The 22118-nt window shown below is 37.3% G+C and overlaps 1 protein-coding gene across 2 annotated transcripts in view; it reads left to right on the top strand.

Moving 5' to 3' along the window:
- Nucleotides 1–22118, top strand: part of ITGA2 (integrin subunit alpha 2) — a 106909-nt gene that overhangs the window by 43806 nt on the left and 40985 nt on the right. For both annotated transcript variants that reach the window (XR_008705034.1, XM_055555263.1), the window contains exons 3-9: nucleotides 4498–4607; nucleotides 8319–8410; nucleotides 11659–11773; nucleotides 11935–12062; nucleotides 15204–15352; nucleotides 20008–20158; nucleotides 20442–20607. Coding sequence is in view for 1 of the 2 variants with exons in the window: in XM_055555263.1 (XP_055411238.1) it covers nucleotides 4498–4607; nucleotides 8319–8410; nucleotides 11659–11773; nucleotides 11935–12062; nucleotides 15204–15352; nucleotides 20008–20158; nucleotides 20442–20607 (911 nt within the window). In the remaining variant the exon portion in view is untranslated. The remainder of the gene's footprint in view (nucleotides 1–4497; nucleotides 4608–8318; nucleotides 8411–11658; nucleotides 11774–11934; nucleotides 12063–15203; nucleotides 15353–20007; nucleotides 20159–20441; nucleotides 20608–22118) is intronic.

Raw genomic sequence — 22118 nt, 5'->3', positions numbered from 1 at the left:
TTCAGACAAAAAGAAATAAAAATTTTCTATTCAACTTTTCCTTAACAAGAGAATTCTCACGTGTGTGTGTCTGAAATTCGCTCAGTTGTGTCTGACTCTTAGTGACCCCATGGACTATAGAGTCCAAGAATACTAGAGTGGGTAGCCTTTCCTTTCTCCAGGGGATCTTCCCAACCCAGGGATCAAACCCAGGTCTCCCACAATGAAGGTGGATTCTTTACCAGCTGAGCCACAAGGGAAGCGCCAGGTAATAATGTAGAATCGACACAACATTGCAAATCAACTATACTCTAATAGAAATTTTAAAAAATAATGTTGAATCAATCATCCATTTGTTTCTTCACTTGTTTTTTTCATTCATTCATTTGACACCTAGTCACTCAGTGCTATAGGCAGGATTCCTAGTCCCCATGGACTTTTCCTCCCTGGGAAGCAGGGGTGCAGGTGAGCAGTATTTAGTCAGGGGGCAGGCCCTTACAGGACAATGTGATGAAAACCAGGACAGGGAAAGCTCAGAGGCTAAGAAATTACTTAGGAAATCTACTTTGCTCAAATGTAGAAGAACCAGGTGACTTCTTGGAGGAAGTTGTTGTCTAATGGGAGACCTAAGTAATGACCAGAATTTTTCCAGGCAGGGAACAGCACATGTTAAGGTTTAGAAGCAAGAAGAACCTAGCTTCTCCACCAGATCAGAATCTAATGACTAAAATACAGAATTTCAGGAAAGTATAAGAAAACAGGCCTGGAAAAGAAAGCAAAGGCCATTATCTCTTTCTTTCTTTTTTTAATTAAAAAAAATTTTTTTATCATAGTTGATTTATGATGTTGTTAGTTTTACGTGTACAGCAAATTGATTCCATTTTATACATATATATATTCTTTTTCATTTTTCAGTCTCTTTCTTTCTTAAATTTTAAGATGTATCCTGCACACAAAGGTTAGAGGTAATTCTGTATAGTCCCACTATGGAATGAAGACCACAGACTTGTACAAACGGAGAAAATCAAGCTGCTGGAAGATAGTTTTTACAATACAGAATCCTCATAAGTTTCCTCATTTCCTCTGAGTTGTCATGAATTTGAAGAACATCAGATATGCTCAAACATGCACTTCAAATCCTGCTCCTTGATTCTCTTCCTTCACTAAAGCAAATTTTGGGACTTATAGCCAACATATCAATTTCTATCTTCTTCAGAAATCTTAACCTATATGCCTGGTGTTATTGCATTCCTCTTTATAGGCAATATTTTTGATGTATTACTTTTTAATTGAGGCATACTTGAGGTACAATATTATTAATGTAAAAGTTTCAGGTGTACAGCATAGTGGTTCACAATTTTTAAAGGTTATATTCCATTTAGAGTTATTATAAAGTATTGACTTTATTTCCTGTATGGTGCTATATATCCTTACAGCTTGTTTATTTTATACATAATAGTTTGTGCCTCCTCCTCCCCCTCCCCACTGGTCGTCACTAGTTTCTTCTCTATATCCGTGAGTCTGTTTCTTTTGTGTTATATTCTCTAGTTTGTTTTATTTTTTTAGAGTCCACATGTAAGTGATATCACACAGTATTTGTCTTTCTCTGTTTGATGTATTTCCCTTGGCATAATACCCTCACGTCCATTTATGTTGTTTCAAATGGCAAAATGTCATTTTTTTTCTTTTTTTGGCAAAAAAAAAACTGTATTTGTGACTAAAACAAAAATTACAGATGCATGTTTATAAAACCTTGTTATAATGTTACCATTAGAAATTATTAGCTGAAACTTAATCAAAAATTCAGATTGAAAAGGATTTACATTTTAAAATAGCTCATGTGGAATTCTACTTAAGTAGCATCACCCACTACCTCTGGATTTTCTTTCCCCAAAGGGCAACGAAGTGGTGATTGAGGACGTTTAGCAACATTCTTATGTGCTTTACTCCAAATTCAAGGTTTAAGTTGAACTTGTGATGTGAGCTGCATTATCCTATAGGGGACCAACTATATTCTATAGTTAAAAATTCATTCAGTCAATAGACTGCATGCTAAAGTTTTAAAATAAAGTTTGATAATAAAAATGCCATCCTTTTTATGATTAAGTAGTATTCCATTGTATGTGTATGTGAAAGTCAAAGTCGCTCAGTCATGTCCAACTCTTTGTGACTGTCTGCAGCCCTCCAGGCTCCTCTGTCCACTGAATTCTCCAGGGAAGAATACTGGAGTAGGTTGCTATTCCCTTCTCTGGAGATCTTCCGGACCCAGGGATCAAACCAACTCTCTTGCACTGCAGGCAGACCCTTTACCTACATATATATACATATATATGCATACATATATGTGTATGTATGTATGTGCGTGTGTATATATATATGCCACATTTCTTTATCCATTCATCTATTGATGGACACTTAGGTTGCTTTTATATCTTGACAGTTGTAAATAATGTTGCTATGAACATTGATGTGCACCTACCTTTTCAAATTAGCATTTTCATTTTTTTTTCCAGATATATACCCAGGAATAGAATTGCTGGGTCATAAGATAGTTCTATTTTTAGTTTTTGTGCAACCTCCAGTTTTTCACAGTGACTGCACCAATTTACATTCCCACCAACAGTGTCCTAGAGTTCCCTTTTTTCTGTATCCTCACTAACATTCATTATTTGTGGTCTTTTTGATGATAACTATTCTGACAGATGTGCAGTGATATTTCATTGTGGTTTTAATTTGCATTTCTGTGGTAATTGATGATCTTAAGGATCTTTTTGTGTGCCTGTTGGCCATCTGTATGTCTTCTTTGGAAAATGTATATTCAGGTTTTCTGCCCTTTGTTTTAGTTTTTTTCTTTTCCTTTGATGTTGAGTTGTAGGAGCTGTTTCTATATTTTGTACATTAATCCCTTATCGGTCTTAGCATTTGCAAATATTTTCTCCCATTCATTAGGCTATCTTTTTGTCTTGTAGATGGTTTCTATAGACAATATTTTAACAGATAAATTAGATAAAGTATCTACTCATAAGACAAAAACTTGCGACTCTAACCTTAATCAAAGTTAACTGGTTTAAAGTATTCTAGAATTCTCTACAAAATACTTGCTTGAGAGTATTTGTATAAGATAAGGGGAGAAGATTATTACTGAATCATTAACTCTTTCAAAATAATTTGTATTTCCCTCTTTCCATGCTTGTTTACGCTGCTCCCTCTGATAAGAATGCCAGCTACCAGCCTCATCCTTCCATGTCCATGTTAGCTTCCTTTGACCATTTAAATTTTTTTTTCAAGAAGAGCAATTTATTAATATATTTCCATTCACTATGATTATTATTTTTATTTGTTATTTTTTTAAACAGTTTTACTGCATTTAGTAGACATAAACGTGCCTTAGATTTTTCTTAATTCACTATAGCACTTAATTGAGCACATTTTGTTTAATCAATAATGACAAAATATTTAGACAGAAGTATCATGAAAGACTTTAAGTTTCATAGATCAATAATCTAATCTTTTCCAACTTTGACAAGGAAAAAACATTGAGTCAAATATGCTTCCTTAGTCACTGGTTGCTGCTGAGTAGTTAACCTACAGGAGTTTCTAAAGATCAGACTGCTATATGGACTCTTTCTGTCTATTCTTGGCCAGAAATGTCCAGTGATTCTATAAGGAAATGCTTAGTATCTTTTTGGAAAGGTCTGTAGGAAGTGAAACTAACCAAAAGGAAAATGTTAGCACCTATCTCTGACCTCTGCTTCTGTGTTCCAGCTATAAACACAATGCGCAGACCCACAGTATACTCGCTCTGTATTTTTGCTGAGCGTTCCCTTGTATAGACAGTAAAACATAAAGCCACTTAGATAACTTATGTGCTCCCTAAATAACATATGAAAGTGCTTAGGGTGTGGAAGATACTCAACAAATGTTAGTTCTTGCTTTAGGTTTTAATATTATTTCATTCTTTAGAGCTATAGTGAGCAATATGGTAGCCACTAGCCACCTGTGGCTACTGAGCACTTGACATGCTTGCTCGATTGTGCTCAAAATAGAAAATATACATTGAATTTCAAGCACTTAGTATGGAAAAACAATGTTAAATAGCTCAGTAATTTTAATATTGATAGCAAGTTAGTATGGATATACTGAGTTAAATAAAATATATTATTTAAATAAGTTAATTTCATCTGTTGCTTTTTTTGTTTTCTTGATGCAGCCGCTAGAAAACTTAAAATTACATATGTGCCTCACATTTCTGACTTGAATTATATTTCCATTGGACAGAAATGCTTTAGAGAGACCTCCCAGGTATTGTGGCAAGACAGTGGTACTGCAGATGTTCATTAATTTCTTCATCAGCTAAGAAGAAAAATAAAAAGAACAAATTATAGCTGAGCAAATAGAAACTGTTCACATTAAATTGAAATTAAATGTGGATTTTTTACTGTTTTGTGGTCAGTTTTACCTTTAAGAAACTATAGCTAACATTTCATGTCTAATGGAAAATAAAATCCCTATTTCTAGGTTACTGGTTGGTTCACCATGGAGTGGCTTTCCTAAGAACCGAATGGGAGATGTATATAAATGTCCTGTTGATCTATCCACCACTACATGTGAAAAATTGAATTTGCAAAGTAAGTTATAATTGGCAATGTGTTTTTTTTATACATATCAAAATCTTGTTATATACTCAGTTGAAAAAAGACAACAAAACCAGTCAGAGTTTTGCCTTCAAGAAATATATACAGCTTTTGTTGCCTTTATCTCTGTAGTCACATGGGGTCCAACTGTATCCAAATTTCCAACACAGTTTGATGACCTAATTAAGTAAGATGTGTGGGAAACATGCTGCCTCCTGGACCATCTGGCCCAGTCTGTGGACCAGTTTCCATCAACATTTAGGATGACTTTGGTGATTGCTAACAGAAATCTGAGACTATTCGTACTTCTCTCCCTCCCCAAAATAAATCATTCAGTATAGAAACATCAGTACTAGGGATAATTTGGGGGGTGCTGAGGAATACTCTGTGTTTCTGATCATGTGAAAATGATCTTGTTCTACTAAAAAAAAAAATCACTCTTTGGAATTATTTGTAACTGTTTGGAATTGCTGGGTTTTAATTATCCACAAAAGCAGACCTCTATTTCCAGAACTTAAGTAGTGAAGGAGAATTGGCAAAATAGTTTGATAAGATAGCAAGCAGATTTAAGAAATGATTTTTCTAATAAAAAGGAGATGACCCTATAAGTAGAAACATCTACTTCTGCTTTCTCACTACACCAAAGCCTTTGTGTGGATCACAACAAACTGTGGGAAATTCTTCAAGAGACAAGAATACCAGACCACCTTACCTACCTCCTGAGAAATCTGTATGCAGGTCAAGAAGCAACAGTTAGAATTGGACATGGAACAACAGACTGGCTCCAGATCGGGAAAGGAGTATATCAAGGCTGTATGAAAGTGAAAGTGGAGAGTGAAAAAGTTGGCTTAAAGCTCAACATTCAGAAAACGAAGATCATGGCATCCAGTCCCATCTCTTCATGGGAAATAGATGGGGAAACAGTGGAAACAGTGTCAGACTTTATTTTTCTGGGCTCCAAAATCACTGCAGATGGTGACTGCAGCCATGAAATTAAAAGACGCTTACTCCTTGGAAGGAAAGTTATGACCAACCAAGATAGCATATTCAAAAGCAGAGACATTACTTTGCCATCAAAGGTTCGTCTAGTCAAGGCTATGGTTTTTCCTGTGGTCATGTATGGATGTGAGAGTTGGACTGTGAAGAAGGCTGAGTGCCGAAGAATTGATGCTTTTGAACTGTGGTGTTGGAGAAGACTCTTGAGAGTCCCTTGGACTGCAAGGAGATCCAACCAGTCCATTCTGAAGGAGATCAGCCCTGGGATTTCTTTGGAAGGAATGATGCTAAAGCTGAAACTCCAGTACTTTGGCCACTTCATGCGAAGAGTTGACTCATTGGAAAAGACTCTGATGCTGGGAGGGATTGGGGGCAAGAGCAGAAGGGGACGACAGAGGATGAGATGGCTGGATGGCATCACTGACTCGATGGACGTGAGTCTGGGTGAACTCCGGGAGTTGGTGATGGACAGGGAGGCCTGGCGTGCTGCGATTCATGGGGTCGCAAAGAGTCGGACACGACTGAGCGACTGATCTGATCTGATATTGTCACCCTGCTTATTTAACTTATATGCAGAGTATATTATGCAAAATGCCAGGCTGTATGAAGCACAGGCTGGAATCAAGATTGATGGGAGAAATATCAATAACCTCAGATAGGCAGATGACACCACCCTTATGGCAGAAAGTGAAGAGGAACTAAAGAGCCTCTTGATTGAAAATGAAAGAGAGTGAAAAAGTTGGCTTAAAACTCAACATTAGAAAACTGTGATCATGGCATCCAGTTCCATCTCTTCACGGTAAATAGATGGGGAAACAATGGAAACAGTGACAGACTTTATTTTTTGAGCACCCAAATCACTGCAGATGGCAACTGCAGCCATGAAATTAAAAGATGCTTGCTCCTTGGAAGAAAAGCTACAGTCAACTTAGACAGCATATTAAAAAACAGAGACAGTCCTTTGCCAGCAAAGGTCCATCTAGTCAAAGCTATGGTTTTTCCAGTAGTCATGTATGGATGTGAGAGCTGCACTATAAAGAAAGCTGAGTGCCACAGAATTGATGCTTTTGAACTGTGGTGTTGGAGAGGACTCTTGAGAGTCCCTTGGACTGCAAGGAGATAAAACCAGTCCATCCTAAAGGAAATTAGTCCTGAATATTCATTGGAAGGATTGATGCTGAAGCTGAAACTGCAATACTTTGGCCACCTGATGTGAAGAATTGACTCATTGGAAAAGACCCGGATGCTGAGAAAGGTTGAAGGCAAGAGGAGAAGGGGACAGCAGAGGATGAGATGGTTGGATGGCATCACCAACTCTATGGACATGAGTTCGAGCAAGCTTCAGGAGTTGGTGATGGACAGGGAAGCCTGGGGTGCTGCAGTCCATGGGGTTGCAAAGAGTTGGACACAACTGAGCAACTGAACTGACTGATCATATTTGTAAGGAGAGAGGAAGGAGGCAATAAAAGGGAGTGACGACCAATCAAGAATAAAGTTAACTGGATGAAATTAATGTCTCTGGTACCTGGGAAAATGAGCCTTACGAAGAATGCTCCCTTCTCTGAAACACAGAGGAAAGAGACAAGTCAGAATTCTAAAAGGACCATTAGGTAAAGATGAGAGAAGTTGAGATTACTCTTTGAGTGTGATTATCTTGTTTGCACTAGAGAGTGATGGAATCTGGGTTGAGTTTAGAGGCTTGAGAAGAAGGGTGAAGTTTTAAAATGGGCATCCTGGGAAATAGGGGATAAACTGTATAATAAAACTTTTGAGCTCTCACCCCTAAATATATATATATATTTATTTTTAGAAATTTTATGCATATGTATATAAATGAGCAGATAATTAGGATTAGAGCTTCCCAGGTGGTGCACTGGTAAAGAAGTTTGATCCCTGAGTGGGGAAGATTCCCTGGAATGAGAAATGGCAAGCCACTTCAGTATTATTGCCTGGAATTTCACCATCAGAGTAGCCTGGCAGGCTACTGTCCATGGGGTCACAAAGAGTCGGATGCAACTAAGTGACTGAGCACACACAACTTAGGATAAACGATGTATATACACATTTACAGAAATAGTGTAATTTTATGTATATGTATACGTGTGTGTGTCTATATATATGTACATACAAACCCTGGCAGAGATTAGAGGATAATGAAAAACTAATATGTATAGGTGTACAGGTATGTGTGCATATATGTTTATACACATATACACCTTGACAGAGATTAGAGAATAATGAAAAAAATGATATTATTGAAAAGAATTTCAATGTTCAGTAGGTCAAGAATGGATACAGCAAATGATGCCTTAGCTGAATGGGAGAGAGAAGATTGGAGAGATTTATCTATTATTCTATGCGCTAGTGTCATGATGGCCTTCTAAAGTTCACTTACTGTTGCTTTGGGCCAGATTCTACCATATGGCATTCTTTGATAACACTTTAAGAATGTTTTTTTCTGATCCAGAATAAAGCATTAGATGGAGTCATCATGACCTTTGTAGACCCCACCCCCGAGCATCACATTCTGCAGCCTCACTCATTTAAGTGAGCAGCCAGATCAAGGAAACATCTCATTTCCATACACTTGATTACACATCATGAGCACTAAACTCAATGCTACATATAAACCTGAGTGTACATTGAAAAAAAAAGTCTTTAAATAAATGATAATTTAACCACTTTTAAAAATCTTCTCCCCTTTGAAAGCTTCCACGAGCATTTCCAATGTTACTGAGATGAAAACCAACATGAGCCTTGGCTTGACACTGACAAGGAACGTGGGAACAGGAGGATTTCTTGTGAGTGTTTACTTTTCAAATCCTCATTCCTCTCAAGTATGAAGTCAGTGTCTTCTGACCATCCCTCCTAGCAAACCAAATCTTGAGGTTTAAATGTTCGAACTTGAATTTTGGATAAGTTATGCTAGAGGAGAGCCAACATGAAAAGAACAATGTGTTGATATGTAAGCATCTTAAGATATTTAGCAAAAATATTGCCACAGAATGTTTTGGGGAAAGAGGGCAGAAGGAACAGCGATTCTTTGCCCTTGAAAAATGTGTTTTGTATTTGTTGATAACAACAGAATTCTAGCTCTCATTTCCCCTTCCTGTAGAAACATTCTGGATAGGTACAGCTAGTTCAGAAAGTAGGTTTCAAAGCTACAGAGTACTTTTGTTTTTAATCATTTCTGATAATCATTGACTACTCTGATATTATTTAAAGCAATAATCTGGACTCATTTCATGTTAGCATTTACTCTCATTTAGTTTCTAGAACACTGTGTAAAGACCGCCACAAATCAGAGTAAAAGAGAATGCTGTATTTAACAAGTAGTCTGGGGACAATTAATTGGTGAATATCTTGCATATCCAGGTATACTTCCAAGTGAACTAAAGAGTTAATCTAAAAAACTAGAAGAAAATGGAAGTTTTCTGAGAGAATTTCTGACCTTGGAACCAGCAGAAAAAATAATATAGAAAATTGTTAAAAGACATGAGTATGTTAAAAAAAAAAAATCATCACACACCAAAAGATAAAAGAAAGAAAAAAAGAGTTTAAAAGCAAACAAAAACCCAACCTCATTTGACATTTCTACCAGCCCATGTAGGTGTAACCTAGTTATATATCTCTGTTAAAATCATCTTAGAAAGCTTGATTATGACATGTTGCATTGACATGCTAACTTAAAAGCCTGTGTATATAAACAGATTTCTCTAAAAATGTGCTCAATATTGAACAATATGATTCTGTTTTTACTGAGAGATATTAGACTTTGGTACCACCTAGTAAATTAGGTGTTGCTTATAATATATGTTAGATCAATGCATACATGAGTATTTCAATGAATCTTCCTGGTTTATAATCTTCTGAAGTCTTTATCATAGGGTTGTTTTGTCTTTCTTGTTTCTTTTTTTAAAGTTAAATGAATTAAAAAAGAAAATATATTGAGGTATAGGGATTACAGAATATGCTTCAAAGTTTTTAAGCTGTAACTTCAGATTTTTAATCTGTAACTTAATCAATTTTTATGTAACTGTAAAACCTTTTATAAACCTTATATATAAAATGAAGTTGACGAGAATTTGAGGTTAATTTAATAGTCAGTGTAGCAAGTAGAAGGAAAGAGGGAAAGAGAAAAAAAATAAAGGAAAAAGAAAAAAAGCTAAGGTTTCCTTTCCATACCTAAAATGTCAAAATCTTAAGATACTCTTAAGAATACTGTGGAAAAGACTGACAATCATCACATTTTTTGAAACTTCTTAAGTTCTGGGCTTAAAGTCGGAATGTTGTTCTGGCATTAACAATTGGCATATTCTAATTTCAACTCCTTAATGTTGTTTTCCATTGCTTTTACAACCAAAAAATATTTTTGAATACTTCATGAGTTAGTGTTTTTCAGGGTGATTAAGCTATACCAATTTGGGGGTGCGGATGTAGGAAATCAGTAATTGGTATCTCATTTGGTAAACATACCCAAGGCATCAATTGTGATTCTCCCCTAATTGGCAAAATGAACCAGTTTTATAAGGGAAAAACTGTGCCTTGCTCATTGAGCATGAAATATGACCACAGCTGCTTCTCCTTTGAGCTACCAACAATTAAACTGGGTCAAATAAGTTCCCTTTCATTCTTCCAATCACTTTTTGCAAGTCCACACTTTTCAGTTAAGTCTTAATAGTTGTTCCACAGCTTTACATAAAGTTAAACTTTGCAGATTTTTTTAAGATCATGACTAGACTTGTCTTCCCCATTTTTTCTCGCTCCACATCTAATGATTTGTATTTAACCTAATATTTTCTGCCTGCAATGCAGGAGACCTGGGTTCGATCCCTTGGTTGGGAAGATCCCCTGGAGAAGGGCATGGCAACCCACTCCCGTGTTCTTGCCTGGAGAATTCCATGGACAGAGGAGCCTGATGGGTTACAGTCCAAAAAGTCAGACATGACTGAGCAACTAATACACAGACACTTGATATTTCCCACATGATTTAATCAGGAGTTCTTGCCGTTCAAGGGCTACTGAAAGGGAGAGCTTTGGGACTGGGTTAATGGTGATATTAATAACTGGAGTATGATGTGCACACGAAGACAAGTGCCAGCTTGGATGACTGAAGGTTCTAGGGAGTGGATGTAGGCAGCTCTGAAGTCCTCAAAGAAATGCTTTGATAACTGCAGAGTTAAAAACTGGCAGCTCATGAGCCTGCTAGTTCCTGTGTGTTTGTTTAGCATGTAGAGTGTTTCAAGGGTGTTTTTTTGTTTTAATTCTAAATTTTCACAAAAAGTTTTTGCTTTGATTCTCCTTGAGAATTTGAGAGGTTCAGCCACACAGGGCCTGTTTCACAGCAGCCAGTGGGCAGGAGCCACAGTGGTCTGCCCTGCACAGCAGGTGTGGGCTCTTCACTCACCGTGGTGTCTACACCTGGCCCAGGCTCTCTGCCAAGCTGCCTGCCTGGTCTGTGGGGACACAGGGTTTATTATTTGTCCTGAATAGTGAAAATGGAAGGGACAGGAGGAGACATATGTTCAAGGCATAATAATGCTAATGAGTCTGGCTAACAATGATATATCATCTGCTGTTTACCCAGTACTGTTCCAAGTGTTTCATAGACATAGACTCATTTTGTCTTCGCAACAGCCTTAAGTTAGGAGGTCTGATTATCCTCATTTTATAGATGAGGCAGGTGAGACCCAGGTACCTGAGAGACAAAAAATGAACTTGGCCCCTTTTTTCTCCTGGTTGTTCTCTGGAAGGACAGCACCCCTTTTCTCTGGTTTGGTGGGTCACCTGATGGGCTCCTCCCGACACTGACGGTCCCCGTGTCCCTGTCCTCGAGACACCTGCCACTGAGCACAGCACGTCTGCCACCCTCTCCTTCCCCTCTGTGGGCTCCAGTGCACTTTGTCTCAAAGGCATTGTTGACTTGTTAGTTTCAAGAATTGATGATTCCTAGTGTCTTAGAAGGGAAATGATTCCTGAGCTTCACAAATGGCAAGGTGGAAGGTTAACATTTTCTATGTATTTTGTCATTGTTCTCTTTTTTTTTAAGACCTGTGGTCCCCTGTGGGCACAGCAGTGCGGAAGTCAGTATTACACAACCGGGGTTTGCTCTGATGTCAGTCCCGATTTTCAGTTGCGGACCAGCTTTGCGCCTGCAGTTCAGAGTAAGTTATGAATGTGCCAAGGGTCTGAGCAATGCCTTACTTTAAAAGAGGGGAAAAATTGTATCAGCAAGTGCCATTCTCTTTTACTCGGTCTCATTTCATGTGGATGTGACTTTTGTCTTACCTATGGAAATATGTTTCTTTTGTCATTTCCTATGTAGCCTGCCCTTCCTTCATAGATGTTGTGGTTGTATGTGATGAATCAAACAGTATTTATCCCTGGGATGCAGTAAAGAACTTTTTGGAAAAATTTGTACAAGGCCTAGATATAGGCCCCACAAAGACACAGGTATGGACATCCGTTATATAGACCCTAACCCACAGGTTTCTTTCTGAGAAAATATTACTAGAGATGAGGTCTTCATCTTTGCATTTGTCCAATCCCCATATTAAAGGCATTTAATGGTAATCTTGAAAGTTAATTGAAATTTGTGCTACGTTGAGTTATTCTATTGTAACTTTGCCTAATGCTGATCTTTAAAGCATGGGTTCCTATTTCTGACACAGGCATTGGATATGTGATATCAGATCAAATCAGATCAGATCAGATCAGATCAGTCGCTCAGTCGTGTCCGACTCTTTGCGACCCCATGAATTGCAGCACGCCAGGCCTCCCTGTCCATCACCAACTCCTGGAGTTCACTGAGACTCACATCCATCGAGTCAGTGATGCCATCCAGCCATCTCATCCTCTGTCATCCCCTTCTCCTCTTGCCCCCAATCCCTCCCAGCATCAGAGTCTTTTCCAATGAGTCAACTCTTCACATGAGGTGGCCAAAGTACTGGAGTTTCAGCTTTAGCATCATTCCTTCCAGAGAAATCCCAGGGCTGATATCCTTCAGAATGGACTGGTTGGATCTCCTTGCAGTCCAAGGGACTCTCAAGAGTCTTCTCCAACACCACAGTTCAAAAGCATCAATTCTTCAGCACTCAGCCTTCTTCACAGTCCAACTCTCACATCCATACATGACCACAGGAAAAACCATAGCCTTGACTAGACGGACCTTTGTTGGCTAAGTAATGTCTCTGCTTTTGAATATGCTATCTAGGTTGGTCATAACTTTCCTTCCAAGGAGTAAGCATCTTTTAATTTCATGGCTGTAGCATCTTAATTATCTTTCGTTGCTAAGTTTTTCTTTCATTAACTCATGCACTACTCAATACATTTAAAAATCCATTATGTATTTTTTTTTACACACACTTGGACTAATAATGATAACTTTCTCTTTTTACTGGTGAAAAAATTATCTTTGAATTCTAGGATTTTTATAAATAAGTTCATAGACAGCATATTTCTGCCATAGCTCAGTTGGCAAAGAATCTGCCTGCAATGCGGGAGACCCCCGTTCAATTCCTGGGATGGGGAGTTCCTCTGGAGAAGGGATAGGCTACCCACTCCAATATTCTTGGGCTTCCCTTGTGGTTCAGCTGGTAAAGAGTCTGCCTGCAATGTGGGAGATCTAGGTTCAGTCCCCGGGTTGGGAAGATCCCCTGGAGAAAGGAAAGGCTACCCACTCCAGTATTCTGGCCTAGAGAATTCCATGGACTGTATAGTCTATGGGGTCGCAAAGAGTTGGACACGACTGAGCAACTTTTACTTCAGTATCATAGTCTAGGCTAAACTTCCATTCTTTACAGAAGTCCTTTCAATAGTTTTGTGTAACTTTCTGTTTTAAAGAGTCTTTGGTTTTCTTTCTTCCTGTGGTAGGCAACCAAAATTAAGGAGCAGAAAGGTCCTGCTTTTATAACACTGAATAGCATTTTTAAAGTTTTGGGTTTTTTCTTTCTTTCTTGTTGGATCTGCCATTTTCTGGGTCATCCTGGCTGTAGGAAAACATTGAACCGATATCAACAGGAACCAGTTCACAGAGTTACCAGTTCCTGTGTTGCATCTGATGCTCCAAGGCCCAACAGTTATTGGAACACTTTCCCCTAAATGCTTTGCAGTTCTCTGTATTGAAATTTGCCTTTCTGCATCTCTATACAGTATTGTAAAATACCGTTGCATGTTTTCCCCATTGACATTTCAATACCAAGAGGATATTAATATCCGTCAAAACTTTGAAGGTTTCACTGTGGGCTTTTACTGAAAATTCTGTTAAATAAAACTAAGTATTGTACTGGTTTCTAGAGAACATCACTGTTGAAGCCCCTCATAAGAGAAGTTTTCATCTGCATCTGTTTATTTTCTGTCTCTAAATGAATTACCCCTGTAATTTGACTTACTTTGTTTAATAGTGTCCATGTGAAATTCCTCACCTTCCTCTCCTATCTTGCAACCCCAGTGCATCTCCTTCATATCTAAAAGTGGTTTTACTCAGCATCTTCTTCCAACCTAAATGTGACCTTTCTGTAAGCCCTAATCTGCCACATCTTCTCTTCCACCTTCCTCCCTCTCACACAGAAGTTGTAGGGCTGTGTCACTCTCTTCCTCTCAGCTTAGATTTTGAGATTCTTAGAGTTACTGTTGTCCTTTCCTCTCTCTCAAGTCTTACATCTTACCTTGAAGAGAGGAATTCAATAATATCATGTTTTTTTGGTCATTTTCCTAGGCCTTCCTGGCAAAAGCAGCTGATTGATTTCAGATATCCAGGCCTTGCCCATTCCACCTTCCTTACACACTGGCCTCTATTTCAGTGACTCTTTTACCACTGATTTTCTTATAACCACTTCACACTCTGGAAACCCCAAATCCTAGGCATAGGGAGTGATCTCAGTGCTGAGTACAAGGACATTAACCAAAGTGTTTGACCTCCTTGATCTAAAGGATTAGGGTATGTGCTCAAACGTCTTGTTCAGAAGTTGTCCTACCTCTCAGCTCTCCCAAATAAGACTCTCCGGTGGCATTTTCCCTGAAGACCAGAAATGTCCTGTCCAGAACACACATATAGTAGCTTCCTTTCTAATGTCTGTGATGAGAGGAAATTCAGCACAGTGAAAACATTTATACTGACTGCATTGATTAGCAGTCACTTTTCCTAGTATTCAACTATACTTCCTTGTTTATTAGATAATTACCCTCAGTTGATGAGATGTTATGTTCCATTCATGATTGCTTGTAATGGTTAACATGTATATATCCTTTTGTAACTAGAAAATCTATTTAAATCTTCCTGTTATGAACTTTATTCTGCTATTCATCCATATGGCAGTGCTTTAAAAGCTGCAGCTATTATTCTTGAGAACCATATGGCACATAAATGGCACATTATCATGCTTGTCAATAAGTCCCACTCCTGTACACTGATGGCCTCTGACAGGGAAATTATCCTATTGGAAGAAAAATAACTATTCTTAAGAAAAATTTTGGAAATGATTCCCTTAAGCTATCAGCCCCTGTATAAATGCACTTCTGATTTTTATTATATTGGTTACATAGGAATGATTTATAACAATGACAAGCCTGTAATAAACTTCTTTTCTCTTAAAGATGGGGTTAATTCAATATGCCAATAATCCAAGGGTTGTGTTTAACCTGAATACTTTTAAATCCAAAGATGAAATGATTAAAGCAACATCGCAGACATTCCAATATGGTGGAGACCTTACAAATACCTTTAAAGCAATTCAGTATGCAAGGTAAGTTATGATGCTAACAGGTCAATATGTTGATAAAATAGAAGTGCTCATAAGTGAGAAAAGACAAAGAAAAATAGATGGTGCGTGCATGCTTAGTTGCTCAGTGGTGTCCAACTCTTTGCAACCCCATGGACTGTAGCCTACCAGGCCCCTCTGTCCATGGGATTCTCCAGGCAAGAATACTGGAGTGGGTTGCCATTTCCTCCTCCAGTGTATCTTCCCAGCCCAGGGACTGAACCCACATCTCTTGCATTTCCTGCATTGGCAGGTGGATTCTTTAGTATTGCACCACGCGGGAAACCTAAATATGTGGTCAGTTCAGTTCAGTTCAGTCACTCAGTCGCATCTGACTCTTTGCGACCCCATGAATCACAGCACGCCAGGCCTCCCTGTCCATCACCAACTCCCGGAGTTCACTCAGACTCATGCCCATCGAGTCGGTGATGCCATCCAGCCATCTCATTCTCTGTCGTCCCCTTCTCCTCCTGCCCTTCTCCTCAGAACTAGTAGAGTAGACAAATCTGAACATTCTTTTACTTGAACACTTTGAGAAGGCAGAAGGGAATAAAATTTTTAAATCTTTGATTTCTGTGACTTTTATAAGATTTTTAAATATTTTATATGAAGTAAATAAAATGAAATTAAAAGACCTTGGGTTAAGTTGGACATGGAGCAATCTGCAGTTATTTGTTACTATTTATTAAGACCACAAACAACTTGAGCTAGTGGGATACTTCAGCCAAATTAAGAAGGGCCATAGAATCTTAAGTGTTAATGACATAGGAGTCTGAATTGAAGGACTCATTCTGCTTACTACTATCTGGGGCAATTTCATAACTATATAACACTCTCCTAATTCTTAGCTCAGTGTCTCTATTTTCTTAGCACTGCTGACCTTCATCTTCACTCTGATTTGATCAGATACCTTTACCCAAAAAGTGCTAAACATTCTCATATTGTTTAAAAATTATAAATGAGAACAGTAAGCTCATCTTCCTTTAAACCTACTTTTTGCCCTTTTCCATCTGGTTGTGCCTTCCTTCCACTGCCATAATTCCTTAAAAGAAGTATCTATATTCCTTTCTTCATATCCCTGAAACATATGGCTCTGCCACCAGGTAAATGTGGTTTTGCCTCAAGCCTCATCCTCTTTAGCTTCCCTTATCATTTGACAATAATGAGCATGTGGTGCTATTTCAACCCCAGATGCCTTGACACCACGCACTTCTAGAAAACCTGCCAACTTTTGTCAACAAGTTTGCCTCTTCATTGGCTCCTTTTCCTAGTTTTTCTTCACTAAACAGAGTCCTTCTTTCATAGCTCTTTTTTTCTTAGGTGTTGTGTCCACTCTCATGGTTACATGAGCCATCAGCCCTGCCTGGCTTACCCCACGGCTATGTCATCAGCCCTGACCTCTCTCAGAATTCACACTGGTGTCCAGCTGATGCCGAGTGTCTTTTATTTGGAGTGTTGGCTCACTTGTCAAACTGAGTGCTTCCTAAACTAGCCCTGTGCTTTTCCCTTCCCCTCCTCGTGACTTTGCCATTTTGATTCATTGTCCACCTTTCCTCCTCGTTATTCAGACTGTAAACTTAATGGTTTATTTTATTCTTTCTACTCCTCTTTAGGTCACATAATCTGGCCAGTCACCACATCCTGTCCTTTTCTATTTCTGCATTTCCTATAATATCTGTCCTTTCTTTTTTCAGTATATTCTGTGTTCTAGTTGCTGCTTCTGTCAACTGCTGACTCTCCCTGTATGTTTCAAGAGTAGATTCCCTACAAGACAAGATATGATTGGTTTGGTTAAGTTATGTCCCTATTAAGTTTTGCTTTGGAGCCAAGCTATCTCATCAGCTGCTGGCCCTTCCTCGTTCAGTAAAGCAGGCTGAGGGGAGGACTAAGATGACGCAGAAAAATGGCCTCCCAGGAGTTACAAACAGTAAAGAGCCTTTATTTTTAGAAGGGAATGTGGGCGTGGCATTTTTCCCTGGAAAGAGCCTAGGGGCCTGGCAAGCTTCCTTCTTAGGGAGAATAGGCACTTTCTGAGAAAATGGGACTCATATGGCTTTTATGATCTTTTCAAAACTTTGTTTTTCTCCCTGTCATCCCTCTCTCACCATTATTTTCCAAGCTAACAGGAGTCTTTCCATTGTGAGGAGAACCACCTAACTTTTTACTCATTCATTCCAGAATTTAATTACATCTAATTCTTTTTCGCTTTCTTCTTCTTCTTTCTCTTTCTTGATCTGTTTCTTTACAACATCAAATAGAATTCTGATACTCCTTCAGTGAATGTTTCTATTTTCTGTTGATCTTATTTGATTTGGTGCCTAAAGTTACAATTTACTGTTCCAAGCCCTGCAGATAATCATGGGCTTCCCAGGTGACGCTAGTGGTAAAGAACCCACGTGCTCATGCAGGAGACATAAGAGACCTGGGTTCAATCCTTGGGTCGGAAGATCCTCTGGAGAAGGGAATGGCAACCCATTCCAGTATTCTTGCCTAGAGAATCCCATGGACAGAGGAGCCCCATGGACAGGCTACATTCCATAGGGTTGCAAAGAGTCGGACTTGGCCAAAGCAACTTAACACACACACAGGTCATCAAGACTAAATGAGGCATAGTTTCTACTCTCAGCAAATTTATAATCAGACGAGAGCTCTACTGTATGTCATAAAGAGTATAAGTCACTTAAAATTATTTGATGTGAGTATAAGAATTCAAATTTGTCTGGTTGAGAAATATGAACTATTTTTCAATATTTCTATATTCTGCTATATAGAACACAGAAAAGCTTTAGGAAATAAAATGATATTCTCAGTTTTAAACATGTTGAATTAAAGAACTCTGTACACTTTCAGGTGAAAATATTCACTACATTGAATACACAAACTTGAAGATGGGAGAGATGAATGGAAGAAAATATAGATTTTAAATTGTCATCATATAAGTGGTGGTGGTAAACCAATATGATGACACCAGAAAGAATGTGCAACAAGAGAATTCAATAGACAGAGAAAAAGTTTTTGGATACCTGGCTAACCAAAAGCTGAATCCCTGCTCGTTGAATCAAAACAAATTTCAGTTTAAATCTAAGAAAATGAAACAACTAAAGGACTATGAGAAAACTTGGCTTATGAAAAATAAAAGTCTTAGAGATAAGGCCCTTTTAAAATGACATATCAAGTATAAATGACACAGACACAAAAAGCAACAGATTTGATTATACAAAAATATAAAATTTCCACACAGTATCAATATCACTAAAATTTTAAAAACGATTCATGAACTGAAAAAATTATATGATGAAAAACAAAAATGAGCAAATGTAAAGATAAATCAAGAGTTCATGAAGAAAGAAATATAAATGGCTAATAAACATAAAAATACTCATCATTCTTCATAGTTAAAGAGTACATAATAAAACAACAATAATATATTATTTTTCACTTATAAGAGTTTCCCACATTAAAAAGTATTAATAGTCCTCATTGTTAAGGAAAGGAGATGGAGAAAATTGCATTCTTGTACACTGATAGCAGTATAAATTGGAAGAAGTTTGAAGAACAATTTAGTACTATATTTATCAAAATTTGAAATGTGTAAATCGTTTGTCCACATAATTTCAATGCCACGATTTTATACTACTGATGCATTTGAAAAAGTATGCCAAGATATATACGCAAGGACATTCATTATAGCATTATTTGTAAAACCAAAAATGTCCTAAATGCATAATAATGGGGAGTTGGTTAAATAAACTATGGTTCCTCAAAACAATGAAATACTACATAGCCATTAAAAAAGGAGAGTTCTAAACTAGTGATTACTAGTGGGGTGGTGGGGGTGCAATATAAAGGTAGGGGAGGGGGAGGCACAAATTATTGGGTATAAGACAGGCTCAAGGATGTAATACAACAAGGAGAATATAGTCAATATTTTATAATAACTGTAAATGGAAATTTACCTCTAAAATTATATAAAATGAGTATTTTTTAAATGAAAATTTAGAAATCAAATTAAACACAAAAAAGGAGAGTTCTATATGTGCTGGTATGGAAAGCTCTCCATCAAAATGAAAAACCACTGTATAGAATATGTCCCCACATAAAAGTTTAAGGAGTAAATTTTGCATATATTTCTCTATATGCAACATTTTCTAGAAGGAAACAAACTGATAATAGTGATTACCTTTGAAATAGTGGCTTGATGTAAACTTTTTGTTTTATAACTTTCGAAATGCTTTAGATTTCTTTTACCATATATATTTATTACTTTTTAAAAAGCAATTTGTTATTGGAAAAATACAGATCCAATGAGTAAAATTTATGACAAAATGAATTATCTGCTCTGTTGATGAGTTTAATTTTCTTAGCAGAGGATAATTCTATGGGTTCCTGATGTGAATACACATACCCACACACTATGAAAACCATGGGAGCTATTTTTAATGCCAAGTGAGATTTACATTCTTGTATGTGTCTCTACAAACTACAAATCTAATATAGTTAAAATGTCACCAGAACTGATAGAGCAATTCTGTCGCAATAGGTTATATTCAAAGAAGTCAGTTTTATAGTTACTTTTCTAACCAGAGGTCCATGTATAAACTTTATCCATCAATAGTGAGTTTTTATTTTATCTGCCACAGAGATACCGCTTATTCAACGGCTGCTGGTGGACGACCAGGTGCTACCAAAGTTATGGTGGTTGTAACTGATGGTGAATCCCATGATGGGTCAAAGTTGAAAGCTGTGATTGATCAATGTAACAAAGACAATATACTGAGGTTTGGCATAGCAGTAAGTGGCTTTTCTTTTTACTGGTCTTTCAGTTCATAGGGAAATATTCCTTTAAGACTATACTTTCTTATTGCCTGCTCATAGCTTCATATAAAAGAATATTTTTACTCTACCTCAGCATCTTGCTGATTTTCGGTCATGCCAACCAAAAGGATATGGAAGTGTTGCTTATTTTACTTCTCTGAAAGGCCTATTGTGTTAAAAAAAAAACAGTCTAGAAAATATTAACAGGAAAATTAAAGTACTGCATTGATGGCCCTCTCCTCTCTCCTCTGTTTCCAAGGTTCTTGGGTACTTAAACAGAAACGCCCTGGATACTAAAAATTTAATAAAGGAAATTAAAGCTATTGCCAGTATTCCAACAGAAAGACACTTCTTCAATGTCTCTGATGAAGCAGATCTACTAGAAAAGGCTGGGACAATAGGAGAACAAATTTTCAGCATTGAAGGTAAAAGAACTCCTTCTCAGAATTTTCTTTCAAACACTTTTTTCAAGGATACAAACTTACCAGCATATAAGGGGAACAGAAGGGATAATTGGGGGATTGGGACTAACATATACACAGTACTGTCCATAAAATAGATAATAAAGACCTACTGTATAACACAGGGAACTCTACTCAATACTCTGTAATGGCCTATATAGGAAAAGAATCTACAAAAGAGTACATATATGTATAATTAAATCACTTTGCTGTATAGCAGAAACTAACATGACATTATAATCAACTATACTCCAATAAAAATTTAAAAAATAAAAAAAAAGTAACATGTTCTTAAAAACCTTAAAAAATTCTTTATTACCAAACACTCTTTTAATTAATTGGCTTCCCTTGTGGCTCAGCTGGTAAAGAATCCGCCTGCAATACAAGAGACCTGGGTTCAATCCCTTGGAGAAGGGAAAGGCTAGTCCAGTATTTGGGCCTGGAGAATTCCATGGACTATATAGTCCGTGGGGTCGCAAAGAGTCAGACACAACTGAGCAACTTTCACTTAACATATACCTTATCCAAAGAGAACTCATAAGTAGCATCAATAAGGAAAATAAAGAATGATGACTACATAGCTTATAAAAGATGAAATACAAATGGTCAGTCAACAAAAGAAAATATTCCCAATTTTAGTAATTATTTTAAAATTTAAATTAAATCAATGTTTCTTTGTGCCTAAAAGACAACAAAGATTAGTAATGTTTAATCTTGGGGAGATTATGGGGAAGTACAGAAGCTCATACACTATTGAGAAGATTATAAATTGTATAACCTTTGGGAGCAGCAATGTAGTACCGTCTATTATAATCATAAATAGTTTTACCTTTTTATGCTGCTTCCATAATTTACACTGAAATTCTTAAAATTTGTTTGCAGTAAATATGTATACTTTTTAGGTTAGAAAAATACAGTGAAGATTTTTAATAGTTCAGATTTTGAGGAAACATTTACCAGATATATAATAATTTACTTCTGTGGCTTGGGAGGTCTAGTCACTGTAGAAATATCATATGTTTAAGACCTCACTGTAAGGAGGACTAAAAAACAATTCCCAGTTGGTAAAAAGTCCCATGTGACCCAAATCCTAGTTCCTGATGGTTAACCCAAATAACTCTCAGCAATGAAGTGAATGTTTTATTGAGCACTTGCTATGATCAAAGGGATTGCATAGATTAAGTATTAATCCTTATAGTCAAATCTTTATCTCCTGATAGATTAAGTATTAATCCCTATAGTCAAATCTTTTTCTCCTGATTATCCATTGGAAGCATCTATCCAAACATTTTTATTCTTCACTACATTAATGTGACAGTCCGCAAACTTTTTTCTTTTTGTGAAGATTAGTGAGAGGTAACCACTTTGGCTGCTCTATATGGAAAAAGAGTTCTAAATGAGTCTTATGGTGCTAGTGTCAGAGGTAAGCACATATGTAGAACTTGGACCAAACCTCTACATTGGTAAAATTCCTC

Source organism: Bubalus kerabau, chromosome 18 (genome assembly GCF_029407905.1).
Source record: "Bubalus kerabau isolate K-KA32 ecotype Philippines breed swamp buffalo chromosome 18, PCC_UOA_SB_1v2, whole genome shotgun sequence".
NCBI lineage: Eukaryota > Metazoa > Chordata > Mammalia > Artiodactyla > Bovidae > Bubalus > Bubalus kerabau.
This window is presented reverse-complemented; position numbering and strand designations above follow the sequence as displayed.